We start from the raw sequence: 21,488 nt of genomic DNA on the forward strand, positions 1-21,488 counted from the left end.
TGGAATGGCAAAAACGAGGTTTGCCACACGCACATATACTAATCTGGCTACATAAAAAAATTACTTCGAACGAAATTGATGATGTGATTTCCGCTGAAATACCTGATAAAAATGTCGATAAGGGGTTACATGATATTATTGTAAAAAATATGATACATGGACCTTGCGGTGCACTGAACGAAAATTCACCATGCATGGCCAAAGGAAGGTGCACAAAGCAATATCCTCGACTTTTAGTATCAAACACAATTACTGGCAATGATGGTTACCCACAATATAGAAGAAGATCTACTGAAGATGGCGGTAAAACAGCAATAATAAAGAAGCGTAACGGTACCACCATCGAAGTAGATAACCAGTGGGTTGTTCCATATTCCCCATTATTATCAAAAACATTTAATGCACACATAAACGTTGAATACTGTAACTCCGTAAAGGCAATCAAATACATATGTAAATACGTCAACAAAGGCAGTGACATGGCAGTTTTTGGCTTGCAGCCCGAAATCAAAGATTGTCCAAAAATGAATTGATTGAAAAAGTATTTCCGAATATTCTAAAAAATTATAAAAATAATAAATGGCTAAGTGAAAGAGCGATTCTCGCACCCAAAAATATAGACGTCCACGAAATCAACAATATTGTTTTGACCAAGATTTGAGACCAGGCAGTCCTTTACAAGTCAGTCGACACAGTTTTGGAACCAAATGAAGCGGTTAATTATCCATCTGAATTTTTAAATTCCATAGATCTTTCAGGGTTTCCACCACACGTGCTACAACTAAAAATAGGCGTACCAATAATACTTTTAAGAAATATCAACCCACCAAAGCTTTGCAATGGCACGCGACTTGCCGTAAAAAAAACAATGGAAAACCTAATAGAGGCCACAATCTTGACAGGGCCTTTTGAGGGTGAGGCTGTTCTTATTCCTCGCATTCCCATGATTCCAACGGATCTGCCTTTTCAATTTAAAAGATTGCAATTCCCAATTCGATTAGCATTTGCAATCACCATTAACAAAGCTCAAGGTCAATCATTAGAAAAATGTGGTATAGATCTTAATACTGATTGTTTTTCCCATGGACAATTGTACGTTGCATGTTCGAGGGTCGGTAAACCTGACAATCTATTTATATGCAGCGACAATTGGACAGCGAAGAATGTTGTATATTCGCAAGTTTTACGCAAATTATATTGTATTGTATCTATCTATATAAAAACGAGTTGTGTGTATGCATGTTTGTTTGTTTGCAAAAAGAGCGTTTGCATGTGACGTCATTATTAGTACATACGGCTTTGTATATGCACAGACAATGGGAAAGCCAAGAATGTTGTATATTCGCAATTTTTACGTAGTTTAACTCCTGCAGACGAAATGAATGCTTACCTGAAAAATTCTAATTTATGGGCACACGTAAAAATATTAAAATTAACTACAAATATGCGTGTCCGATTGCAAAACGATGACTCTGGTCAAACATTTTCAGATCAATTGCTGGCAATTGGAAACGGAAAGCTCCCAGTAGTGGGAAAGCCAAAAATGTTGTATATTCGCAATTTTTACGTAGTTTGAAACACATATATAAATCTATCTATATTCACAGGTGGGACACAGGGACACAACTACAATGGCGCGTAACTAATATGGCACGTAACGACTTGCGCGCGCGGGGGGGCTTGGGGGGGGGTCGCGAAGCGCCCCACCAACTGGGTGTTGGGGTGGCGCGAAGCGCCACCCCAACAGCTAGTATATACATATAAAAATAAGTTGTCTGTGTGTCGAGTGACGTCATGTTTCTGTGTCGACTGACGTCATGTTTGTTGATTGACGAAATTACACACCGGGACATCGGGACACAAATGACGACCGGGACATAGGGAATATAAATGACGACCGGGACACTCAAAGAGAAAGCGACCGGGACACAAGGAATGTTCGATTAACAATCACCATCAACAAAGCACCGGGACACAAATGACGAGCGGGACACAGGGAATATAAATGACGACCAGGACACTCAAAGAGAAATTACAGACCGGGACACCGGAACACAAATGACGACCGGGACACCGGGACACAGGGAATATAAATGACGACCGCGACACTCAAAGAGAAATTACAGACTGGGACACCGGGACACAAATGACGACCGGGACACAGGGAAACAACAACAACGGGGACGCCGGGGGGCACAGGGGGATATATAAATGACGACAGGAACACAGGGAATGTTCGATTAGCAATCACCATCAACAATGAGGTATAGATCTGAATACAGATTGTTTTTCCCATGGACAATTATATGTTGCATGTTCAAGAGTCGCTAAACCTGACAATCTATTTATATGCACAGACAATGGGACAGCCAAGAATGTTGTACATTCGCAAGTTTTACGTAGTTAAAAATATATATATATCTATCTATATTCACAGGTGGGACACAGGGACACAACTACAATGGCGCGTAACTAATATGGCGCGTAACAACTTGCGCGCGGGGGGGACTTGGGGGCGGGGGGGGGCGAAGCGCCCCCACCAACTAGGTGTTGGGGTGGCGGCGCTTCGTTGATGCACTGGGACACAAATGACGACCGGGACACAGGGAATATAAATGACGACCGGGACAAAAATGACGACCGGGACACCGCGACACAGGAAATATAAATGACGACCGCGACACTCAAAGAGAAATTACAGACTGGGACACCGGGACACAAATGACGACCGGGACACAGGGAAACAACAACAACGGGGACGCCGGGGGGCACAGGGGGATATATAAATGACGAAAGGGACACAGGGAATGTTCGATTAGCAATCACCATCAACAAAGCTCAAGGGCAATCATTAGAATAATGAGGTATAGATCTGAATACAGATTGTTTTTCCCATGGACAATATGTTGCATGTTCAAGAGTCGGTAAACCTGACAATCTATTTATATGCACAGACAATGGGACAGCCAAGAATGTTGTACATTCGCAAGTTTTACGTAGTTAAATATATATATATATATATATATATATATATATATATATATATATATATATATATATATATATATATATATATATATATATATATATATATATATATATATATATATATATATATTTATATATATATATATATATATATATATATATATATATATATATATATATATATATATATATATATATATATATATATATTCACAGGTGGGACACAGGGACACAACTACAATGGCGCGTAACGACTTGCGCGCGCGGGGGGTCTTGGGGGGGGGGGCCGCGAAGCGCCCCCACCAACTAGGTGTTGGGGTGGCGCGAAGCGCCACCCCAACAGCTATTACTGAATAAAAACAAAAAATCCTAAGAATTTATGGAAGATAAGTAAATAGCGATTTAGGAAAAGGAACCAAATTCTACAAATAGAATAAATAGAACGAAAAGCAAATTAAATTACTACGAATTTAGTAATAAAACAAAGAAGGACAGTTTTCTTTCAGTATTTGAGCATATAGAATGAATCTTCTTAGACCAATTTAGTATAAAAAAATGAAAAAAATTATCCATTTAATGAATGGACCAAAAAACTGAAATTCTAGAAAGTTTTGATTACAATATTTGCAACAACAAAGTATATTATTCATGCTGATATATGCATGCTGATTCTGAATTTTCAAAATATATTAATTCAAAAATTACTCATTAAATGCTATTAGGGCGTAAAATCTTCTATAATTTTGGAAGCAAGAATTAAACTCCCCCACAAAGGGGTGCCATCTTGATGAAAAATATGCAAAAAGCTATCCTCATATTTATTCATTTAAGGGCCAATTAATTTTAAAGTCCATTTAATGAATGGACTAAAAAACTGAAACTCTAAAAAGTTTTGATTACAACATTTGCAACAACAAAGTATATTATTCATGCTGATATATGCATGCTGATTCTGAATTTTTATTACGTATATGAGGGGGTTCGCCTCCTTGTCAATACCTCGCTCTCTGCACTAGTTTTATTTTCTTCCAATTCTCAAAGAATGACCCCTGAATCCCAAAGGCCGTTTAATTAGAATAAATAGGTCTTTTGAAATTACTAAAAATGCTTTAGCGTAAAGAACGAGGCATTGAGGAGGGGACGAAACCCCTTATATATGTAATAATTTCTTTTCGTTCTAAGTTTTAATATTGCTCCGTGCTTTCAGTTGAAAAAACATTCTTTTTATTTAATTTCTGAATGTTTTTGAATTAATGCAGGTTTTGATTTTGGCTCACCGTACATGAATAATTCAAACGAAATTTGCATATTGATTTTACTTTTATTGGCTAAATGGCTTTCTCAAAGTTTTGATCGGACGATTTTGAGAAAAAAGGGGCGGGGGACGGGGCCTAGTTGCCCATGAATTTTTTTGGTTACTTAGAAAATCCACTTGAACTTTTAATTTTATTTTATGAACGTTTTTTATTCGTAATAAATATATGTAAATTACAAAGTAAGTTACGGAACAAACTTCTATATCTGTGTATTTTTATTACGTAAATAAGGGGGTTCACCCCCTTGTCAATACCTCGCTCTTTGTATTAAAGTTCGAATTTTGTTCCAATTCTTTAAGAATGACCCCTGAATCAAAAAGGCCATTTAATTAGATTAAAATCTTTTGAAATTACTAAAAATACTTTAGCGTAAAGAGTGAGATATTGAGGGGGGATGAACCCCCTCATATACATAATAATTTCGGTTTCTTTTAAGTTTTAATGTTACTCCTTACTTTCAGTTGAAAAAAACTTGTTGTTTTTTATTTAATTTCTCATTGTTTTTTTTTTTAAATAATTCTGCAGAATCCAGCGTCTCCTTCATGTAAATTCTTTTCCCCCATGATTAATTCCTCCATGGAATATCCTCTCACGTAACCCCTTACCACCCCTCCCCACCACCGGAAAAAATCCCCCTGAAAACTTCTGTATACTTTCCAATAACCAATACAATATGTAAACAATGGGCAAAGTTCATAATTTGCAGCCCTTCCCCCAGGGACTGTGGGGGATTAAGTCGTCCTCAAAGACATAGTTATTAGATTTTTTTTTACTATGCTGAACAAAATGGCTATCTTGAAATTTTCATCCGACGACTTTGGGAAAAAATGAGTGTGGGAGGGAGCCTATTTACCCTCCATTTTTTGCGCACTTAAAAGGGTACTGGCACTTTTTATTCCCGCTAGAATGAGCCCTCTCACGACATTCTAGGACCACTGGATCGATATGATCACCCATGGGAAAGAAAAAACAAATGAACACGCATCCATGATATTTCTTCTGGCAAAAAATACAAAATTCCGTATTTTTGCTGATAGGAGCTTCAAACTTCAACAGTAGGGTTCTCTGATACGCTGAATCTGACAGTGTGATTTTCATTAAGATTCCAGGACTTTAAGGGGGTGTTCTTCCCTTTTTTCGAAAATAAGGCAAATTTTCTAAGGCTTGTAATTTTTGATGGGTAAGATTAAATTTGATGAAACTTGTATATTTAAAATTAGCATAAAAATCCGATTTTTTTATGTATATATTGGTATCAAAATTCCGTTTTTTAGACTTTCAGTTACTAGTGAGGCATGAACTATTTGATTAGTAGAATGACTGCTACTTCAGATTTATTTAAACAGAGTTGACAGACTACAAGATCACCAAACAAAAAACCTACTGCCTTGGTTTTGAATTGCAATCTTTCAACTTTCCTACAATTATTGAAAACACACAGTGCTGTCTACTTAAAAAATCTTGGTAGATACGCCTTACTAAGAGCTGTGCCTTCAAGAGCCCATCGAGTCAAGCAGTTTTTGAACCTTCATATGTTAGAAATAGAAAATGGACTCGGAAACTGCTAGCATAGGGATGGCTAACAGGCCCAATTTTGAACTAAAGTACATAAACTGTCAAACAGCTCTGTTTGTGGAAGAAAATAGAAACTCAAAAATTAGAAGAAAAAAAACTGAGGTGTCTCCTAAGCATATGACTGCAAAACAACTATAAAAATCAGTTAATATCTGCAAGCTAAGTCTGATTGGAACAAATAGAATATAGATTGGATTCTAGAGGAAAGCAATATCTAATAACCAGAAGATGAAATGGAAAGTGCACCGAAGTCAGTAAATGTGAAAAAAAAAACCATAAAATTACCGATGCTTAAAAGAGGACAGAACAAAAGTCGAATTATATTTCATGGTTATTTGTTCTGAAGCCTCCCAAAAGGTTCAATTCATATTACATGTGAAGTGTAGGCTACACAAGGTATCTGGAGAAAGTTTCTACAATAGGAATAAAATTTCATCAAGCACACAATGCACCCCTCAATATATTTTATAAATTTTATACATAATACTATGCATAACTTGCCAGATCTATATGGACAGAAGGCACATGGTGTGTTAAAACATCTTCAAACCCTTGTGAACCTTGCATGTAACATTTTGCAAATTTAAATGCTGTCAGTGATGGACATAAAAAAAAAAAAATCGACTACTAACCATTCCTATTTGGCAGAGCCCCAAATTTTGGGAAGGTCTTGTACTTATTCATAAGTTTTAAACACTCCAAACAGCACTTTCAGTAAAAATTTCTTATAAGCAAGGTGCTGCAGCAATGCAAACTTCTCCAAAACTAGTCTAGGGTAAATATTTGCATCCTAGACAAACTGTCAAACAGTTCGATGTAACAAACTGTAGTAAGGAGCGACCCGGCTCAATAGTAACCAAAACTCTAAAAAATGGAATTTTAATACCAATAGCTAAATCAAAAGAATCGCCTTTTAATGCTGATTTTAAATATATAAGTTTAACCAAGTTTAGTCTTACGCATCAAAAGTTACGAGCCCGAGAAAATTTGCCTTATTTTAGAAAATAGGGGGAAACACCCCCTAAAAGTCATAAAATCTTAACGAAAATCACAACATCAGATTCAGCGTACCAGAGAACCCTATTGTAGAAGTTTCAAGCTCCTATCTACAAAAATGTGGAATTTTTTATTTTTTGCCAGAAGGCAGATCACGGATGCGTGTTTATTTGTTTGTTTTGTTTTTCCCCCAGGGGTGATCGTATAGACCCAGTGGTCCTAGAATGTTGCGAGAAGTCTCATTCTAACGGAAATCAAAATTTCTAGTGCCCTTTTTAAATGAACCAAAAAATTGGAGGGCACCTAGGCCCCCTTCCACGCTAATTATTTCCCTAAAGTCAACGGATCAAAATTCTGAGATAGCCATTTTATTCAGCTTAGTCCAAAAACCTTATAACTATGTCTTTGGGGAAGACTTACTCCCCCACAGTCCCCGTGGGAGGGCTACAAGTTACAAACTTTGACCAGTGCTTACATATAGTAATGGTTATTGTGAAGTGTATAGACTTTTTCAGGGGGATTTTTTGGTTGGGGAGGGATATGGTGGGGGAACTTTCCATAGAGGAATTTGTTATGGGGGAAGAAGGGAGGGTAGCGCAGGATTTTCTAGCATTATTCAAAAAAAAAAAAATGAAAAAATAAATATGAAAGTTTTTTTTTCAACTGGAAGTAAGGAGCAGCATTAAAACTTAAAACGAACAGAAATTATTACGCATATGAGGGGCTCACCTCGTCCTAATACCTCGCTCTTTACGCTAAAGTAGTTTTTGTAATTTCAACTATTTATTCTACGGCTTTTGTGATTCAGGGGTCATTCTTAATGAATTGGGACAAAATTTAAGCTTTAGTGTAAAGAGCGAGGTACTGACGAGGGGGGATGAACCCCTCATATCTATAAATATAAAAATAAGTTGATTGCATGTTTGATTTTTTGTATGTTTTTTTGAAAAAAGAGGATTTGCATATGAGTCATTATAAGTATATAAGGCTTTGTATACGACGTCATTATAAGATGACGTTACAGACCAGGACACCGGGACACAAATGACGACCGGGACACAGGAAATATAAATGACGACCGGGACACTCAAAGAGAAACTACAGACCGGGACACAAATGACGACCGGGACACCGGGAATATAAATGACGACCGAGACACTAAAAGAGAAATTACAGACCGGGACACCGGGACACCAGGGACACAACTACAACGGGGACGGCGGGGGCACAGGGAGGATATATAAATGAAGATGGGGACACAGGGAACATACGATTAGCAATCACCATCAACGAAGCTCAAGGGCAATCATTAGAACAATCTATTTATATGTACAGATAATGCTTGGGCTTGGGGGGGGGGCACGAAGCGCCCCCACCAACACCTAGTATGTAATAAAAACATGAAAATAGAAAAGTTCGTTATGTATGCTAATTTATAAGTTACGTATATCTTTTACTAATAAAAACATTCGTAAAAAACTGAAAGTTCTAGTTGCCTTTTTAAGAAACCAAAAAATCGGAGGGCAACTAGGCTTCCTCTCCCGCTCTTTTTTTCTCAAAATCATTCGATCAAAACTATGAGAAAGTCATTTAGCCAAAAAAAAAAATATACAAATTCCGTTTTAATTATTCCTCTGCGGAGAGCCGAAATCAAAACATGCATTGATTCAAAAACGTTCAGAAATTAAATAAAAAATACGAGTTTTTTTTAACTGAAAGTAAGGAGGAACATTAAAACTTAAAACGAACAGAAATTGCTTCGTATATGAAAGGGGCTGCTTCCTCATCAACGCCCCGCTCTTTACGCTAAAGTTTCTTACTGTTTTAAAAAGGAGTTGAGAGAAAGAGTCAAACTTTAGCGTAAAGAGCGGGACGTTGATGAAGAAGCAGCCCCTTTCATATACGAAGCAGTTTCTGTTCGTTTTAAGTTTTAATGTTGCTCCTTACTTTCAGTTAAAAAAACTTGTTTTTTTTTATTTAACCAAAGGAAAGCAGTACAGCAAGACCAATGAAAATTCTGAAAACCAAGCCATACATCAATTCTTGAAAGTCTCTGATAGCTTCATTAACCTAGCTCAAACACTCCCTTTACATATATATATATATATATATATATATATATATATATATATATATATATATATATATATATATATATATATATATATATATGTATATATATATATATATATATATATATATATATATATATATATATATATATATATATATATATATATATATATATATATAAAGAAATCATTATTGCTTACTCTACCTTAAAAATAGGAAAATTCTGATGATTGAGAGACCTTGGCACACTACCTAGTACATACTAAAATAAATGAAAACTTATGTCCTACAGAAAAAAGAATCCTAAAAAATGCTGAAAAGCCCCTAAAAAGGCTAAATTACAAAAAAAAAGAAGAACAAATTTAAAACCCTCAGTATGACCTACCCATGGAAAATTTCGCAATTCTAATTGAACCAGTGTATCTTCCTAGCCTGGGTTAATGTCAGAATGTTGCAATCGTCTCAGTATACGTACATTTGACATTTTTTCTGTGAGCCCGTTAAAACTGGAATTTTACCGAGACATGGAATTTGAAAAACAAGTAAGAAGTATTTTTTCTCTGTGCTTTTCGAAGGAATAACGAAGGTTTACTGACTTTCAGAAATTACGTACACCAACTGAGGTGTTGCTCAATGTGCCAAACAGTGCCAAGCGCGGTGGAACCGTGCCAAGCTTTGCGGGAATTGTGCCCCGTGTGGCAGAGCTCTGCGGAATACATTGCGCTCCAAGAATGTATATCAGATGGAGTATGTGTAATATCTGCGTCCAAGTTTTCCACAGATAACTGGACTATGCGTCCAGGTTTGTATAAATAAATAGTATGCCACTGAATCTTAGCTTAGACCGATTAGACTTGTTCAAGGTCTTCGTCAAGGATCTGTATTAAGCCCCATCCTGTTTAATACCTTGACATCCAGCATAACAAAAAACATTGCTGGAGGATTCAGCATCAATCTACGCGACCTCAGCCTGCTGTCGTATACTGACGACCTGTTGATGTTAAGCTGCAAGCTTACATCTCTACAAGAAAATATTCACCACCATACCAATGGTTACAAAAGTATCGGTCTAAGAGTCAACGCACTAAAGACAAAGAGTACTAAAGACAAACGCATTAAAGAGTTTGTTGAATTTTGTCCCTCAGCAAGCAAGCAGCAAAGCAGTGGCCTTACATATGGGACGGTTGAGCAAATAAAAATTTTCCCTGGTAAAACCATGAAATACCTGGGAATAACGTACGGTCATTCAAGTTACGAGAAGCTTGTCTCTCTGAAATTTAGCTTCAACGGGAAGATTCTTACAATGCTTTACCCAGCGGTTGTTCTCCCTCCCCTGCTTTATGTATCTCCGCTATGGGACTGGTTCGCACAAACTGCCAGATTCGATCTGTATACTGCAAATGCCTCAAGTTTTTGCTTCGATACCCGCTCTACGAGCGAAACACATTTGTTCTAAGACTTCAAAATATGGTGGACCCAATTGTCATTGTGCCATCTACTGAAACAAGTGCAGAAAAAAAGGCGTTGGAAAAACTGTTGTTTTTGCCTCTACCCCAGATCTACGAGTGCGAGTGAAGAAGTTATTACTTAATCTTGTTCTTTGATGCTGAGTGTTCTTGTTATTATTATTTATTTAAGAATTAACGACGCTTCTTGACTACTAAGGTCCCTGCGTCGGCCCTGCAGTGCATTCCTGTAGCGTGATTCGATCTCTGGGTCCCGTATTACCAAGCTAAGGTCAAATCCACTGCACCACCACAGGACTGAGTGTTCTTGTTGTTGTTTCCTTTTCTTCTTTTGTATTACTCTGCTTTTCGCTTTTTTTTTGTATGAGCGGGCAAAAATAAAATTATTACTATTTAAGAAAATTCATCACCGAACAGTTGTAAACTCATCACATATCAAAAGGTTCAACAATGACAACAAATATAAACGAGAGACAGGACAAACAACTTTACACTTCTTCCAACTCAAGATTCATTATAACCGAATTTGAACAAACCTCTTTAGCATAGCTTATTTATGTTCTAAGCAGCTAGTTTAAACATAAAAAAAATTTGACGCTATCATGGGAAATGGAAAATAGCCACATACAAGGGAGTGATTCTTCTTCCCGCAGTAAAATACAAGATCTGATCAATCAATGTCCTACTCTTGCTTTTCTAAGAGCTTGCCGCAAGTACTATGTAACCCCTCCTTCATCAAAATTAATCAGGGATCCCCAAGAGAAGTCAGACATAGAAGAGAAAAATCCCAAAGATCTTTAAATGCATCTGTTTGAAATTTTCTTACTTTCAGTTTATTAGCAGAGGATAAGCGAAATAAGTGATTAGACAGAGTTCGCGGTGAAAAATTTATCTTATTCAAGCCAAACACTTTCTTACGAGTAAATGTCGCATCAACTTAGTTGGCTAATCTGTTCAACTTAGCAAAAACCTGTACTAATCAGCTGGAAGCCCATATTTTTCTTTACTCAACGCATGAACATATTGATTTCACATCAACCAGTAGGACCACCAAGACCAAGATAAAATATTCCAAGATAAAAGTTCATTTCTTGAAAGGGACATTACCCTTACAACTAAAGCAAAACCCTGGTCTTACTTCCATTTTATGATAAACCAATATCCGCATAGACTTGATGAGGTCTGAAAAACTCGTTCATTGCAGCTAAAGACTGTCTTAAGTTGAATTAAATAAAAAGACAAGTTTTCTCAAATAGAGCGACATTAAAACAGGAAAAGAACAGAAATTATTCCATATATGAAGGGGCTACCCCCTTTTCAATTCTCTGCTCTTTAAGCTAAAGTTTGGCTTTCTTCCCAATTTTTTAAGAACGAATGCTCAAACACAATGGCTGTTGGATTTGAATGAGAAGCATTTTTAAAGCATTGTAAAACTTTAGCGTAAAGAGCGAGGAGTTGAGGAGGGAAAAGTCCACCCATATTTAGAACAATTTATGTCCGTCTTAAGTTACAATGTTGATCTTTACTTTCATTTGGGAAAATTTATTTATTTTTTTACTTAGTTTCTATTTATTTTTCAAAGCATAACCAGCTTTAGCCAAAATGCAAGAAGGGTTACCACCCGTCAGCCTCGATCCTTTAAATCTAAATTTAACTTTTGCAGAGTGATGCTTCGAGAAAAAGAGCTCATTCAGCATATTTGCTTTTTAAAATAAAGTATAATTATCTAATTTAAATTATCAACGCTGTCTAATTATCTTAACCAAGTGTAATCCAAAAATCTTCAAAAATTAGAGGCAATAATTATCAATCAGGTTACCTGCTTTGCTAATAAGTGACCCTAAAGATTGTTGTAATACCCTAACTCGCATTTTTAAGGTCAATCTTATTATTTAAGGACTTTTCTGTTTGATTTAGCCCACGCGCATGCTTTATTTCAAACTTGGCGCGCGCGCACTGTTGTCACTATTAGAACGGTACAGTCAAGGAGGAAAAATAAAGGACCATCTAACTTAGTTGCCCAAAAAAGACCAAGACATTCGCCTAAAAAAGGTGTTGATGAGTGTTAAGGTTGTGACTCCAAATTGCAAGATGACAACTTTGTACTGCTTTGTGACTCCAAATTGCAAGATGACAACTTTGCACTGCTTTGCGACTCGTGCGAATCCTGGGTAGGCATCGGATGCTTGGAAATGACAGAGCCTGAATACAACTTATTCAAAAAAATGACTCGTAGGCTCGGGTCACTTTGTTTTTGTCCCGTATGTAAACAACAGAAAAACTTGACCAACCAAGGACTGACATCTGTAGAAATGAAAGATATTTTGAGGAGTGAAATGCAAACGTCATTTAAGGCAATGGAGGATAAGTTTTGCGCCTTATTAGAGCCTATCCAATGGAAAGTAGCTGAAATCGAGAAAGACCTGAAACACAATTGCACACTTTCCGACGTCCAGCCTTTCACTGAGAACCTAATTGGAGTGAAGTGTCAGAACTTGGAGGAAAGCCTAACTGAAAAATGCGTGAAAAAGGACGAGGAAATCAGTGACAGTAGCTGGAATTTAAATTCAGCTTATGTGTGTCAGATCTTCTGGAAAAACAGAAAAATCTGATAGTGATGGGGTTAAGCCGAAGACGCTACTTTGCCATTTAGTAGGCAACATAACAAGACCGAAAGCAAATTTTTCAACAAAAAGCTACATGTACTTTGCCCTGCGAAATGTAGCTACTCAGTTAGACTTCGTAAACATGCGCCTGGTAAGATCAGGCCTATTAAGTTGATGTTCAAGACACCGGTAGAACGAGATACAGCTTGTTTCTTTCTGATGTCCGAGACTGCTGGTATCAAACTACGTACCCCTCGTTCAAAGTCTCTCATGACCGTACTACCATTGAACTGATCAAAAAAAAAAAGAAGTACGATGCCCTGAAACAAGAGCTGAAATCAAGGTTGGACGCTGGCAAAACTAACTGGAAGATAAAACGTAGCAAAACCGGACTAACCCTCGTGAATAATAACTATTTTCGTGAAATCCCAAACAGCTACGCGAGCATGGAAGAGTGACTCCTTAAAAAGTCGAAATGTCTGAGTGATAAATTTTTGGTAACTTATAGAAATGCACACTGCCTGTCATTTAAATGAGAACAGTTTAGTGAGCTAATAAAACAACGCAAACCACATTTAGTTGTTGTTACCGAAGTTTTAGCAAAACATTTCAGTTATCCGTCTATTTATTTTCAGCAGCTACCACAGTATAATTCAGTATCTAACAATTCAGCTAAAAGAGGGATCTGTATTTCTATTCATGGTTCTATTAAATTTTCTGTAGTTGTTGATTCTTTAGTAGACTCAGTGTCGGAGTGTCTTTTGGTTGATGTTAAGTTGCCCTATCATAGTACTTACATGTGTATTGCAGCTTTTTATCGTAGTTCTACTGTGAGTTTATCGAGTCCAATTAATAATTTCAATGTTCTAGCGTGCATTTCTCGTCTTGCTGGTCGTAGTTCAAAGTTCCTTATTCTAGGTGACTTCAATTTATCTTTGATAGTTTGTAGTGCACTTAGTACGAGTCAGTCCACTTCGTCATATGAGCAGCAATTTTTAGACAGATTGGATCATCTGTTCTTATACCAGCATATTGATAGGCCAACTCGAGCCAGGAAAGATGCTATTCCACCAATTTTAGATCTGGTTATTATCAAGTCAATCGATAATATTTTGAGCATAGATTTCCGTCCACCTTTAGGTAAAAGCGATCAGGTTGCGCTTGATATTTACATGAGTATTGATGCTCAACAGAGAGGTTTTGTGATTTATCAGCATGATTGTGCTAAAACTGACTATGAATCAATGCGACAATTTATTTTGCTATTAATATCATGTATAAATTAGAAAATAATCATGTTTCTCCGGATACCGCGTTTGATTTTGTAAAAATAAAGTGTTGATGGAATGTAGGGATAAATTTGTTTTGTTAGGGAACAATTTGCCTGGTCGTAAAAATAAACCTAAACTTCCAAAACACATGCTACAAGCAATACGTGAAAAAAATAGTCTTTGGTGGTCGTATATTGAGTCACGACATAGTAAAATAGTCAGGCAAGGACATTCGGATACTCAGTTGCAAGAGGATCCAGGTGAATGGCGTGCGTATACACTAGCAAGAAACCAGGTCACTCGGTTTCTTAGGGATCATCGTATTAATACGTGAAAATATAGTCTTTGGCGGTCGTATATTGAGTCACGACATAGTAAAATAGTCAGGCAAGGACATTCGGATACTCAGTTGCAAGAGAATCCAGGTGAATGGCGTGCGTATACACTAGCAAGAAACAAGGTCACTCGGATTCTTAGGGATGATCGTGAAGAGCTTGAGTCACGTATTATTCACTCAATCACCGTATCACCTAAAATATTTTGGAAATATGTTATATAGGAATAGGCTTAACCTTGCATCATCAATATCTACTTTCACACATCCGGATACACACCAAAAGATTGATAGTGATTCTGAGAAGGCCCCTATTTTTAATCAATTTTTTTTAGTTTTGGTTAAAACACAGCCAATTCATTCAAATGAAGCTAATTTTGCATCTCAAGTAGAGCTGATTGCGTCGTCGGACATTCTTGCTCCATTTGATGATTCGGATTTCTCATTGACTGAAGTTTATGCTATTCTTACAAAATTGGATATTTCTAAAGCGCCAAATATAGACAATTTCTCAAACATAATGATTAGGAACATTGCTCATGAAATTGCAAAACCACTTACCCATATATTTAACTTATCTTTGGCGCATGAATTGCGTCCTTTAGGGTGGAAGAAGGCCTTGGTAAAACCACTTCACAAAAGTGGCTCCAAGTCAGATTTTAAAAACTATCGGCCAATTTCAATTACGTCTTTTTTTTTGCCGAGTGATGGAAAAGTTGATTGTTTTACGCGTTCAAAAGTATTTTGATGGAAATCATCTTTGGAATCCTACTCAGCATGGTTTTCGAAACAATAGGTCTTGTAATACTCAGCTGCTTGAGGTCATTTTGGATTTTCCAAGTTTTGCTATTTTAGTTATAACCTTTGATTGCATTTAAATCGACTTATCGAGGGCATTCGACAAAGCTTCAATACCCATCCTTCTTCAAAATGTACAGCTTATAAATTGGGAAAAAAAGATTGCATATATTGCTGATTATCTAAATGGAAGAACTCAACAAGTTGTTGTTAGTGAAGCTATGTCATCCTCAATTGATGTGTTAAGCGGAGTCCCCCAGGGTAGCTGCCTGGGCCAATTTTATTTTGTTTATTTATCAATGATCCGCCTTTCTCTGTTCAGCATTCTAGTGTCAAAATGTTCGCGGATGATGTAAAACTTTATCTACCAGTACGAGACACAAAAGGAGGTGCAACTTTTACAGGAGGATCTTGACTCTCTGACTTACTGGTGCGAATCTAATTCCATGTTCATAAACCCTTCTAAGTGTGTTGTTATACACTATCCTCGTAAACTCCTGTGAATACTTAATAGCTGTCTGGCATTCGAATCCCTTCAAACAAAATAGTACGTGACCTTGGCGTTTACTTTGATACCCGAATGAAATTTGACAAGCATATTTCGGAAGCTGTAAAGAATGCAAATTATTGTTTGTCGTCTATAAATAGAAGCTTTAGTAAGTTTAACCTTCGTAATGTCTTACTATTATATAAATCAATGTTCCACCCTCTTCTTGAGTATAACATCTCGGTTTGGTTTCCATTAAATCTAATGGATGAGCATAGAGTAGAAAAGGTTCAGAGAAGGGCCACTAGGATGGCCCCATACCTTCAGCGTCTTTCTTATCTGCAGAGAGTTTCTAGGCTTCAACTCCCGTCTTTGAAGTTTCGTAGACGTCGTAGTGACCTTATAAAAGTGTTTCGTATACTTAAAGGAGTGGATGATTTTGGTCCAAATTTATTTTCCAAATTTAGCCATTATCACTCTACTCGTTAGCATGATTACAAAATATATCCCCCAAAACCAATTAAAAAATTGGTCAATTATCTTTCGTTAGTAGAGTTGCTGGACCATGGAATAGTTTGCCTTTGGAGGTTGTCGAGGCAGAGAGTATTTGAATTTTTAAGAGTGCATTAGTAAATACGCCTTTTTAATTAGACACTTTTGTTGTGTAGTTTCATGTTATTTAGAAGTTTTTGTTGTTTAGTTTGTCGTTGCCAGTTTACTTTAGACTAGTATTACGATTTTGTGTTTTTGTATTTTTGCGACAAGCATTGATGTTTACCGCTAATGGTAATAATAAACAAATAAATATGAGGATAGCTTTTTGCATTATTTTCATCAAGATGGCACCTCTTTGTGGGGGAGTTTAATTCTTGCTTCTAAAATTATAGAAGATTTTACGCCCTAATAGCTTTTAATAATTTTTGAATTAATATATTTTGGAAATTCAGAGTCAGCATGAATATATCAGCATGAATAATGTACTTTTTTGTTGCAAATGTTGTAATCAAAACTTTTAAGTTTTCAGTTCATATCAACAAGGGTTGCTTTTTACTTAAAGTTTGTTACTACGATCTGTTTGACCCAAGGCTCTCTTAAATAGGAAGGAGGAATACTACCTTTCCTCATTCCCACAGTTTCAGAGGCAATTTATTCAACAAACCTGATTATAGGGATGCTCCCCATGAACGCCCTGAAAACAAGAAGATTTAAACATTGTATATAAATAGGAAGTCCGAAATATTACAAATTAAATTCGTTAAAAACAAAGCTCCCGGTAGCAATTGTCAGTCAACCTCCAAAAATTCCTATAAAAGCTAAAGATCCCCCCCCCCATTTTCCACCTCTTTGCCGATAATCAAATGAATGTAACATTTTATGTCACATAGAACAAGATTGTTGCAATGGGAGGGGCACAATCATCCATCTCAGTATCAATAATAAAGGCGTAGACCGAAAATATTCTCAGGAATCAAGAGGAGTTACATATCAACTTTTACATGGAAAATTGGTCATAATATGTAAGGGTATTCATACATTCTTATCCGCTTCTCTAAAAAAAATGACAATATTTACAGTAATTACCATACAGTACGAAACATTTCCAATCACTCTGATCTGAGGTATCTGAGTAGTATCCAGGCCAATACCCCCTTCAGCGGGTTGCTGGTTTCTGAACTTGTAGATCTTAAATATGAGGTTAAATAGGGAATACAAAAATTCAAATATAAATCGAGTACACATTTCACAAATTCTGGACATGCTACATCTTACTGAAGATTGTAAAGCTCTTTTGACTCAAGCTCCTGCTTGTTTTATTCAGGGAATGGTGCTAAATGATCATATTTTGATCATTAGAGGTTATTGAGACTAAAGTGTCAATATCCTAAATCAAAACATACAAAGTTAATGAATGGTAATAAACAACCAAGAGAGATAAAACTCTACAGAAAGAAAACTTCAAACGAGACGACGGCCAGTAGAATTGAAAGACTAAAACAACGCGGATATTTTGCCTGTATCCAAACAAGGCGTCTTCAGCACAAGATAGAAAATTAAAAGAAAACTAATCTAAAAACAAATAAAAACCACCACCAATAATAATAAATACAATTTTCGCTACTTATCCACGTAGGGAAAAGCAGCTATTTGAGTTACTTCAATGAGAATCAAAGAGCAACTGAGGAAAAATTATGAAAATTGAAAAGTAGTTAATTATTCTGTTGCGAAATAATCCTCTTGTAAGCTAACATTGAAGCAACTCTTTTTGGTCTAGTGGGTAATCTTGTCCCCTGGTGATTGTGTAAAATTTTAATTCCCCCATCGACTATTGGTTCATTTTTCAAAAGAATATCATAAATTGGGTCAATATTTAAATTCCCTGTGTCTCTATTTATTGAAATATTAGCAAATATGTGTTTTTTAATTTCTATAGCCTCCCTCGCCCACTGAGAAAAACCTCTATTATTAGAAATAGCTGTAGCCTCATCAAATTGTATAAAATGTTCGGGATAAAAGAATGTATGTTCAGCTAGAGCCGAAACAAAAGTTTCGGGAGGCTTTCTTAGTTGTAGGGTTTTTTCTATTGAGTTGCGATGCTCAATAAATCTTTCAGTAAATTGTTGGTGAGTTCTACCAATATAAAACTTTCTATATAAATAATGAATGGTGTCAGATTTCTACAAAACTGGTATTAGAGAGTTTTCAAGCTAGCTGATAACGAATATGTGGGTAAAATTTCAATACAGAACTCGAAATCACAAGACATTAATCAAGTATTTCACATATAGTGTTCAATTTTCACTAACAAAATAGAGCAAAATTAGTAAATTAAAACAATACTTTTTTTGCAAAAATAAAAACAAAATTAAAGTTTGGCTTCTTTTATACTGCCAGTTTCTGAACGTTATGCAGTCACATTGCATGAGCATAATAGTTTGATTATGCTAAGAAAAATTAAATAAATACACATAATTATTAGAATTCTTGTCTATAAGTTTTAACCTGAAAAAATAAAAGAAAAAAAACAATCAGCTCACAAACCTTGTCCTTTGGTACCTTTCTTCCTTGCTTTAAAGTTTTTGTTGAATCCAAATAAGCAGGATAAATACAAATCCACCTAAAATAGTAAAAAGATATTTTCTTATGCAACCAGTTCTTATAATGGAACCAAACCATAGTTTCTTTATCTCAAATATTAATAAAATTCTATGTGTTTATTTTGCATATATTTTCTAGGTTTTAGTGTTGTTATTTTTTTTTATACCCTGATACAGTAAGTTTACATTAGCTATAGGAGAAAATATAGGTACAACAGGTAATAAGAATTTACCATAACGAAGTCTTAATTATATGCTTGGTTTCTTTTTACATCTAGCATTTCTAAGATAAAGAAAAGCACTATGTACAATATGAAAGCTTACAGCTTTCTACAGCAATTCTTATTATTAAAAAAAAAGAAACAAAAGCGACGCAAATTCCAGAGCCCTGCCAAAACGTCAAACCCTAGAGCCCTGCAATGTCTAGTTAACATAAAAATTTAAATCACGCAATTTTACAAGCTATAACTGAATACGTCTGATTTAAATTACATCAACATTTATTAGCATTTAAAAGCCGAAACGAAAACCAGTAAGCCTTGGGGCAAAACCAAGCCACTTTCCCAAAACAACACTTCTTTTTCATTGTGGATTCCCAGATTTCCAAATTTTATTGCAGATCCCGAGGGAAAGGGTCATATATTCATTTATATTCTAAGCAATGCTGATTAAATCCAAATTTATTTAGTTTTTGTATTTAGCTACAATTAGTCAGTTAGAGCTTCATCATCAATCATTAGATCTACGGATCACTAGCTGAACTTACAGAGAATAGGTCTCATTTGATTCGACTTGAATGTTAAGCAAAATGCTGTCCAAAATAGGACTGATAAGGGAAAATTGCTGCTTTTTGGGCACTACTTTTTCTTAATATTTAGCCAAACTCACTTCTCAATCAACTAAAATGAATCTATCAGCATATCCCTCTGTGCAGTAGCCTGCAATAGCCAATAAAACGGCCCAAGTTTCACCTCTAGGACTAATATCAAGTTAAGGTAGGCCTACTATCTTTTTAAAAATACTTGAAAAGAATTGAGCACCCACTTTGGATAAAATTGGCATGGACAGTACCATCCTCTGAATTCCAGTTGACTCATTTTGACCTCCCTGAAGGTGTTATGCTTACAATTGAATACAGTAATTTTCAAAAACATTAATTTACTTGTAAGATACTTGGCTAATTTCATTCCAAACAAAACCATTCCAGTCAAAGGGATTATTAATGAATGGCCTTTTTCATTGCAGCTTTATACACTATTTTCCTCTTTTCACGTTTCTAGATGCCCAAGAAAGATTGACCATTAAGAATAATTAAATTAAAAAAAACAAGTTTTTTTAAACGAAAGTAAGGAGCAACATTAAAACTTAAACCGAACAGAAGTTACTCCGTATATGAGAGAGAGAGAGAGAGAGAGAGAGAGAGAGAGAGAGAGAGAGAGAGAGAGAGAGAGAGAGAGAGAGAGAGAGAGAAAGATGGGTTTATTAATATAAATAACAAAACAAAACAAGCAAATGGCCCGAAGCAAAGCTTGTTTGGGCTTACAACCCCAATACACATACAAATAAAACAATACGAAAAAGAAGAAAAAATAAAAAGAAAAGGAAAAGAAAGAAGAAGAAAAAATCAATTACCCTGCATTTCAATCGAAACGGATTTACACTTCAAAAGAGACAAAACAAAAAGAAACTAAAACCACTTTACCAGTATCGCCAAAATCAAAACCAACATCTTGGCTCCACTTGAGGTCCACTCAACTATCAAAACCATAAATATTAAGGCAAAAAAGCTTTAATTCCCGCCGAAATTCAAAAAAACTATCCATGTTTCTCAAAGTCGTAGGTAAACAATTCCATGCATGGGGTCCTAGATGCCGAATAGAAAATTGAGATCTACGGGTAATAGCAAGCGGACGACGAATTATATCGGGCTTTTCCTCCTCAACGCCCCGCTCCTTACGCTAAAGTTTGACTCTTTCTCTTAACTCTACTTTTTAAAACAGCAAAAACTTTAGCGTAAAGAGCGGGGCGTTGAGAAGGAAAAGCCCCTTTCATATACGAAACAATTTCTGTTCGTTTTAAGTTTTAATGTTGCTCCTTACTTTCATTTAAAAAACTCTTTTTTTTATTTAATTTCTGGACGTTTTTGAATTAATGCATGTTTTGATCTTGGCTCTCCACACATAAATAATTAAAACGAAATTTGCATATTAATTTTTTGGCTAAATGGCTTTCTCATAGTTTTAATCAGAAGATTTTGAGAAAAAAGGAGCGAGGGAGGAGGCCTAGTTGCCCTCCACATTTTTTGATTACTTAAAAGGCAACTAGAACTTTCAATTTTTTACGAACGTTTTCATCAGTAAAAAATATACGTAACTTACGAATTAACTTACGTGATGAACTTCTATATTCGTATGTTTTTACTGCGTATATGAGGAGGTTCGCCCCTCGTCGATACCTCGCTCTTTACACTAAAACTTAAATTT

The 21,488-nt window shown here is 35.9% G+C and overlaps 1 protein-coding gene across 1 annotated transcript in view; it reads right to left on the reverse strand.

Moving 5' to 3' along the window:
- Positions 1-21,488, reverse strand: part of LOC136032990 (signal recognition particle 19 kDa protein-like) — a 45,109-nt gene that overhangs the window by 14,773 nt on the left and 8,848 nt on the right. Inside the window, exon 2 of the mRNA XM_065713515.1 lies at positions 18,950-19,025. Coding sequence (XP_065569587.1) covers positions 18,950-19,025 — 76 coding nt within the window. The remainder of the gene's footprint in view (positions 1-18,949; positions 19,026-21,488) is intronic.

This window comes from Artemia franciscana, chromosome 11 (assembly GCF_032884065.1).
Source record: "Artemia franciscana chromosome 11, ASM3288406v1, whole genome shotgun sequence".
Taxonomy (NCBI): domain Eukaryota; kingdom Metazoa; phylum Arthropoda; class Branchiopoda; order Anostraca; family Artemiidae; genus Artemia; species Artemia franciscana.